Genomic DNA, 8,715 nt, shown 5'->3' on the forward strand with positions numbered 1-8,715 from the left:
TATTTTGGTATTTTTTTATGCTTTCTGAATGCCTCCAGGTAGATGTGATCAGGAAATGGGCTTCCCTTTTCACTCGTCTTCCTGAGAAGTTTCAAGATACCACTGTTGGTCATTTTGATGTAATTTAGGATTTAATTTTCTGCATATTTCCTCTTTTGTCTGCTTGTCCCGCTCCACAATCCCCGTTCATGGCTTTTTTCTAGTTGGAAGCAGTTCAGGGCCGGCTGTGGCCGTTTGGTTTTAATTGGAAACTGTCTCTTTAAATTTCGAGGAATTCTGTGCACATGCATAGTGGAACCCTCCGAGGGTGGGGCTGGGGTACCCACTAGCTCAGGCACCCCTATAGTCACCAGAATGGAGGTGCGCAGACAGCAAGGGACCAATGAACAGATACCAAAAGAAAAGACTGTCCACACCTTTATCTCAGCAGTTCTGCCAGGCGTCTGTGGCCGCTCCGATCTTTCCCCCATGTGGTCTCACCCAAGATGGCGGCTCCTGGAGCAGCCGAGTGTCCCGGACTAGAAAGCAATAGATTTCTTACTTTTGACACAAATTCCCCCAGGTGTGAACCCTCCAACCTTCTAAATACTCCTTTACATGTGGTTCAGAGTTCTGGGACCAGCCCCTGAGCCTGCTTGGTTGGGTATTCTGTGTTGTTGTTGGCGGAGCTCTCTGCTACACGTCCATTTGATCCGCCATCTTGTTTATTCTCTGCCACCAACTTTTGATTTGGACTTTTCATTAAATGGGTAGCATTGCATATGGTTAAGGAGCTCTGGTAGCGTAGTGGTTACAAATCGGACTACTAACCTCTAGGTTGGCAGTTTGAAACTACCAGCTGTTCCGTGGGAGAAAGATGAGGCTTTCTGCTCCCATAAAGAATTTACAGCCACGGAAACCCTGCACAGGGTCACTATGAGTCGTAACCGACTCCACGGTACTTAACAACAACATTGCATATGGTTAAGCTTCTAAGTAGGTCTAATGTAGAACATTAGTTGTAAAACAGCTCGTTAGTTGTTTTCTAAGTTATTAATCCTACTGTTAAGCGCCGTTGAGTTGCTCCAACTCAGCAACCCTGTGTACATACAACACGGCCTGGTTCGGTGCCATCCTCTCAAATGTTGGCCATGTTTGAGCCCATTGTTGCTGCCACGCTGTTAGTACGTCTCATGGAGGATGGCAGAGGGTCTTCCTTTTTTTTGCTGTCCCTCCCATTTACCAAGCGTGATGTTCTTCTCTAGGGACTGATCCTCCTAATAACATGTAAATGTATGTGAAACAAAGTCTCACTGTCCTCATTTGGAAGGAACATTCTGTCTGTCCAAACCAGCTGTGTTCTCTGGCAGTCTCTGGCATATTCAATATTTTCTACCAAAACTTAATTATGCTCATGAGGAACCTGTACATAAACCAAGAAGCAGTCATTTGAACATAACAAGGAATAGTGTGTGGTTTGAAATCCACAGGAAAGGTGCATCAGGGTTGTATCCTTTCACCATACTTACTCAGTCTGTATGCTGAACAAATAAGAAGAATGTGGCATCAGAATTAGAGGAAGACTCATTAGCAGCCTGAAAAATGCAGATGACACTACCTTGCTTGCTGAAAGTGAAGAGGACTTGAAGCACTTAACTGATGTAGATAAAAGAACACAGCCTTCAGCATAGATTAGACCTCGACGTCAAGAAAACAGAAGTCTTGGCAACTGGATCAGTAAGTACCATCGTGATAGTAAAAAGATTGAATTTGTCAAGGATTTCATTTCACTTGTATTCCATAATCAACTTCCATGGAAGCAGCTTTCAACAAATTAAACAGCATATGACATCAATCAGACCTGCTGCAAAAGGCAACGCTTTTAGAATGTTAAAAGCAAAGGTGTCACTTTCAGGACCAAGTTGTACCTGACCCAAACCATGGTATTTTCAATTCCTTCATAGGCATGTGAAAGCTGGACAATGAAGACCAAAGAAGAGCTGATGTGTCTGAATTATGGTGTTGACAAAGAACATCACCATCACCAGAAGGCAAAACCAAATTATTTGATAGCCCTTCAGCATGAGTATCAGACTTACATGATTTAAGAGAGGGCAGTGGGATTTAAGTGGTAGACCCGGGCCAGGGCATTTCAAGTCTGTCCACAGAAACTTGTATGTCACTATGATGCTGAACTGGTTTCGGTGGAATTTCCAGACAAAAGCAGACTAGAAAGAAAACCTTGGTGTGCTTAGGGTCGTCTTCAGCTGACTGGAGACCAGCTTATAGCAGCCAAGAACAATACACATTAAGAACCTGAAAAATTTCTTTCTCCCCCCACTTGTTTTTTTTTGGGGGGTGGGGGGGTGGGGGGGAGGGGGCTGAGAACTAGTTAAATATTGAGATTGAATTTTTGTTGTTGTTGTTGTCAAGTCGGTTCTGACCCATAGTGACCCTGTATAGGGTTTCCAAGAAGCAGCTGGTGAGTTTGAATTGCTGACCTTGTGATTGAAACTGACCTTGCAGTCCAGTGCTTTAGTGGTTTATAAAAATAGCACCAGTACTGTGGATTCAAAGTAGGAGCATATCTTGGAAATAATATTTGTCAAGATTTTAAAGACTCTAAACATTAACCCCTGTTGACTTTACTAATTAATATCCTTTTGCTTTCAGAAAAATTAAGTTCTGTTCTTTTTCCTTTTTCAGGAGAAAAACCTTACAAATGTACATGGGAAGGCTGCACATGGAAATTTGCTCGGTCTGATGAACTCACAAGACATTTCCGGAAACATACTGGAATCAAACCTTTCCAGTGTCCAGACTGTGACCGCAGCTTCTCCCGTTCTGATCATCTTGCCCTCCATAGGAAACGCCACATGTTGGTGTGAATGCCTCCGTCTCCTGCCTCAACGCAACTCTCCACCCTCCTGGCTCTCTCAGTCCTCCCTCCCACTAGCTAACTCATTTTTTACATGTACGTTTTCATTTTGATTCAGCTGGCCTGAATCTTCTGAATTTATAGAATTCAAAAGTTCCATATGGTCAATAGTAGATGTTCTCTAATCCTCCCTCTCCTTACCACGGGTAAGACCTAAAGAATGTGAACACTTTTTTTTTTTTTTTCCGGGGATGCTAAGCAAACCCTTCTTAAGATGTGTTTAATGTACTGAGAACAAGGGAACTTGTAAACTAACATAACCAGTCATCAGTTTCTCCATGTACTCCTCAAAAGAATGTCAAAGTAAATGTATTAGAAATGACAGTATCAGCCTGCTAGTCCTTGCCAGAAACATCCTAATGTCTGTGTTCCCAGTGACCGCATTGTGTGCTCGACAGGGAGAAGCATGGTGACCCCTTGCCAACACTGGTTAGCTTGCCATGCAATTCAGCAAGGTGCTGAGCTCATACGGTCATCGCTTTGGCTGTGCTCCACAAATCTTGCTTGTCAACCTGAATTTATCACTGCATCTAAATTAAGCCTTTTCCCCTCGGCTGTGCCTACAGTTGTGTGGAGGTCTTTACCACCATTGGGAGGTGAGCCAAAGCTACCGCTTTGGGGTGGAGTGGGGTTTGCGTACCAGTTCATCCACTGTGACTGAGGATGTACTTAGTTACACAGCCTGAAGTAGAACCAGAGGGGCATTGAGTGGGGATATGCAGAGGGGGTCAAAGCAGGAAGCCGACTATTCCTCCTGGGCGACAGGCATTTAGTGAGGTTTCTTCCTGGGGCTAGCTGTACAGTGCATTGCCAGAGCTTTCTCTGCAGACTGAACCATACAAACGATACTGCAAAGCCAAGTTACTGATGGGGTCGTCCTTGAAACCCTCTCCATTCCTACAGTGCCCTTAACATAAATAAACAAACAGTCATAGTACGGGCAACACAAAGACATTTACTCAGTAATGCTAAAACATCTTTTGGGTAAATGAATGGTCTTTTACCAACCAGCTAATAGCCTTTTTGCAAACAGGGAAATATTGAGTGGAAATTTATTCCCACATCAAATTATTCACATAGCTTCTCGACAGAAACTCTTCTGTGTGAGCTGTAAGGTGCCAAATTGGCTGTCATTTGTATTTTTGATGCATATCGTAAGTAAGGATCAACTAATGCTTTCGTAGATTAATTTAAGACCTACGTGACACTATTTGTAAGGATAACTAGTTATGAAGCACACATATCTATTTGGAGGCAAGATTTCTAAAATATACTGAAAAACACACTTCAGGGATTCATATATGTTGCTCAAAAATTCCCCAAAGTTTACCACCAGAGCTGTCAGAAGAACAAGCTGAAAATAATGACTCATGTGTATGTTGAAGATTAATAGCGTCATCATTCTGGGAAAGTTTTCAAAAGCGGGCTTTTGAGTACATACCGTAGTCCAGATGGCTAGAAAAATAATTCATACATAGAAATGCCATTGATCCTAAATTCAAAGAAAGTGGAGAGTGGTGGTCAAATGTAGGTGCGTGTAACCGAATGTACCTTCATTCCTCGGTAAAGGATGGAGAAAGGAGAGAGAAGAATGGAATTCTGCAGATTCATCCCAGCCACAACTCAGGATCCAGCACAACTTGATTGGGAGGAGCACACTGTGTAATCGCTTGTACAACACCCCAGAATGAGTGGTTCTGGAGGCCTGTGAATTGCGTGGGGAGCGCTGTGCTAATAAAGGGTAACTGTGAGGACCCCACATCTGAGATCCCTCTCATCCCGCCCTGTGAATCAGCTACAGGAAATGACATTGAGAAATGAAAAACAACTTGTTATCTTGGCACTTGGGTTTGATTTTCTTTCTTTTAAGCACTGCAAAATTTGTTTAGACTATTAGAGTGAATTCTGATTGGGCTTTTTTTTTTTGTAACTGACATTAATCGAGGGATAAAGATGGCTCTTGGAAAAGGTAGAGATTGTGTGAATTGTAAATGTATAGTCACATTCATAGTTCATTTCATGAACTGATTCACAACATACTGAAGAATTAAGTAGCAATGCAAGGAAGATGTCTGTTTTGATGGAGATTATGTGTGTTCCAACCCACAGAGAAGGAAAAACAAAAACAGGAAAATACAGACTTAATCTTCTTTGACTTCACTTCGAATTTAGTCCAGTTAATAGAAAGCTTTGTGGATTCTCATGAAACAATGTGTTTGCTATGGTGTGGTTAAATTTTGTTCAAAAAAGCAAGCAAGACCTTAGAAAAGTCTATTGTGTTACTATTCAGCATGTTTGGATTCTGTTAACAATTCATTAGCAAAAATCCATTGTGACTCTTCGACAAAAAACAACCCAGAGTCCATTCTTCATTCCCATGTTGTTCTGTATACTTTAGTTACCAATTGGCCCTTACCCAATTTTCCATATATATATTTGTATTTTACTATGATAGTTGAGAGATTTAGTCTCTTAGTCGTTTTTAGCTGTTATTGTGGAAGACCTCAAATAGAAGATAATCTTAAGATGCCCTTGAACATGGGGTTTTAATGATGCGCCATTGTTAGCTATCAACAGTGATTCGAATTGCATCATTACCCAGGTGTCATCTTGGGAAAGGAAGTCTGAACAACTAAATCGGAATCCATCCTATTTTATATAGAGTTTTAAAATGTGAATCTACATCATAAATGGGCATTAACATAAATTCGCTTGGTTTGGAGAATGTGTTAGCCACATAGCAAATGTTCAATTAAGGAGATGCTAAATACGCAGGAGTTTCGAGAGCCTTGGAACAGACTTACAGGGGAACGCTATATGTTTATGTATATTTTATTAAATACCCATCTGCACTATCAGTATTGCACTAATGAGTAGTTGGAAAGACTGTTGTGATACAGTATATCTGCACATCATTCCTGATTAGATTGTTGTAAAGACAGTCTCTGCTATGGCTTGAGAGTAATTCGATTGGTTTGGAAATACACAGTAGGCTTGAAGGAATTCCTGTCATACATGAAGTTGCTGGGAGTTGTCTTTATTCTATTCTTGGTCAAGGTTAACAGTTCATAAATGATTGCAAATTCACTTAATACATTTACAAAGCCATCTTACATACATTAAACGAGGGCTACAACAATATTACGTTTTACACATAATAGCACTTTTTTTTTCCTGTTATGTACTTAGTGTTAGAGGGTCAAAATAACCTTTCTGCTTAGCATCTCTTAAACCATACCTGCAACTATAGCGGGCTCATTACATTTACAGTACTTTAATACTTGTATAAACTATGCAGAAATTTTTAATAAAGTGTAATATATTTTATAAGCTAATAAGACTGAATGGGTAAAGGTTTTTAGCATGCATTAGTATACTTGCAAATACTGCAACATTTTGGTAATCTTTCTTACTAAAGATGTGAATGTTTAATGTACCTTCTCTGTTTCTACTCTGTAGTCCAATGGGAATTCAGTAATGACATTTTGTCATGTCAAACTGTGAACATAAATTTGTACTGTACAGTCCTCATATATTATATACAGTATGCAATATATGTATTATATACTTGTTAATAAAACCATCAGAATATTAAATGTGACCATGTGATTACTATATGTGCTGTGAGCACAGGATGAAAAAGGAAAACTTAAACACTGTAACTCTAAGAGACCCTGCTTAGAAACTCAAGTACCATTCTGTTGATCCATCACTGCTAATAGATAGGAAAAGATCTAATTGGAAGATGTTTTTAGTGGTTTAAGCCCTAAAGCTATCTGAGTTTCTGGGAATAGCCAACAGGAAGGCTTCCAGATGCAAATCTTAGAAACTTGCAAACTACCCAGCATAAAGGTACAAACATGCATTTGTGGCACATTTATCGACCCCACTTGCTTCCAAAAAGAATGTACAGTGTCTTATGTTATTTAAAAACACCCATGCATAGTACTCCACCACTTGTCTGTCAGTTGGTCATACTGTGACGGCTTGTGACTTGCTGTGATTCTGAAAGCTATGCCACCGGTATTTTAAATAGCAGCAGGGTCACCCATGGTGGACAGGTATCAAATGAGCTTCCAGACGAAGACAGACTAGGAAGAAAGAGTGACAAACTACTGAATACTTAGTCACTGAAAACCTTATGAATAGCAGAGAGACCCTGTCAGATATAGTGCCGGAAAATGAGCCCCTTAGGTTGGAAGGCACTCAATATGAGACTGGGGAAGAGCTGCCTCCTCAGTAGAGTTGACCATGATGACATGAATGGAGTTGTTAAGTACCGTGGAGTCGGTTCTGACTCACAGTGACCCTGCACAGGGTTTCCGAGGCCGTAAATCTTTACAGGAGCAGAACGCCTCATCTTTCTCCCACGGAACCGCTGGTAGTTTCGAACTGCCAACCTTGAGGTTAGCAGCCTGATTTGTAACCACTACGCTAAGTAAAGCCCTCAAAACCTTCATTTGCTGATGGGGCACAACTCAAGATGAAGAGAAACAGTTGTAAACATCCATTAATAACCGGAACGTGGATTGTATGAAGTATAAATCTAGGAAAATTGGAAATTGTCAAAAATGAAATGGAACGCATAAACATTGACATCTTAGGCATTAGTGAGCTGAAATGGACTGGTATTGGCCATTTTGAATCTGCCACATGGTTTACTGTGCCGGGAATGACAAATTGAAGAGGAATGGTGTTGCATTCATCATCAAAAATAACATATCCAGATCAGTCATGAGGTACAACGCTATCTGTGATAGGATAATATCCATGCACCTACAGGGAAGACCAGTTAATACCACTATAATTCACATTTACGCAACAACCACTGAAGCCAGTAAGGATGAAATAGAAGAATTCTACCCACTTCTTCAATCTGAAATTGATCAAAAATGCAATCAAGATATATTGATCATTACTGATGATTGGAATGCAAAGGTTGGGAGCAAAGAGGAAGGATCAGTAGTTGGAAAATATGGGCTTGGTGATAAAAATGCTGGACATCGCATGATAGAATTCTGCAAAATCAATGATTTGTTCAATTCAATTACCTTCTTTAGACAGCATAACAGATGATTATGCACCTGGACCTCACCAGATGTGTACACAGAAATCAAATTGACTACATATGTGGAAAGAGACAATGGAAAAGCTCAATATCATCAGCTAAAACAATGGCAAAACAGATTGTGGAACAGACCATCAATTGCTCACATCCAAATTCAGACTGAAGCTGAAGAAAATGAAAACAAGTCCACGAGAGCCAAAATAAGACCTTTAATATATCCCACCTGAATTTAGAGATCATCTGAAGAACGAATTTGATTCATTAAATATAAAGACTGAATACCAGAAGAGATGTGGGATGACATCAAGAACATTGTATAGTAAAACAAAAAGTCATTAAGACATGAAAAGAAAGAAGGAAAAGGTCAAAATGGATGTCAAAAGAGACACTGGAACTTGTACTCCAGTGTAGAGATGCTAAAGCAAATAAAAAGAAATTTTCTGTTCAAAAGCTGAACAGAAAATTTCAAAGGTCAGCTCCAGAAGATAAAGGTAAATATTACAACAAAATGTGCAAAAATCTGGAGTCAGAAAACCAAAAAGGTACAACACACTCAACATTACTCAAGCTGGGGGAACTGAAGAAAAAATTCAAGCCTTAACTTTCATTATTGAAGGATTCTCTGGGCAAATTATTGAATGATACAGAAAGCATCAAAAGAAGATGGAAGGAATACACAGAGTCACTGTACCAAAAGGAAGTTGTTGATGCTCAACCATTTCAAGAGGTA

The 8,715-nt window shown here is 40.1% G+C and overlaps 1 protein-coding gene across 1 annotated transcript in view; it reads left to right on the forward strand.

The window, feature by feature from the left end:
- Positions 1–3,093, forward strand: part of KLF3 (Kruppel-like factor 3 (basic)) — a 38,527-nt gene extending 35,434 nt beyond the window's left edge. The window contains exon 6 of the mRNA XM_006873209.1: positions 2,686–3,093. Coding sequence (XP_006873271.1) covers positions 2,686–2,867 — 182 coding nt within the window. The 3' untranslated portion in view covers positions 2,868–3,093. The remainder of the gene's footprint in view (positions 1–2,685) is intronic.
- The last annotated feature ends 5,622 nt before the right edge of the window (positions 3,094–8,715 follow it).

The sequence above is a fragment of the Chrysochloris asiatica genome, unplaced genomic scaffold (assembly GCF_000296735.1).
Source record: "Chrysochloris asiatica unplaced genomic scaffold, ChrAsi1.0 scaffold00230, whole genome shotgun sequence".
Classification (NCBI taxonomy): domain Eukaryota; kingdom Metazoa; phylum Chordata; class Mammalia; order Afrosoricida; family Chrysochloridae; genus Chrysochloris; species Chrysochloris asiatica.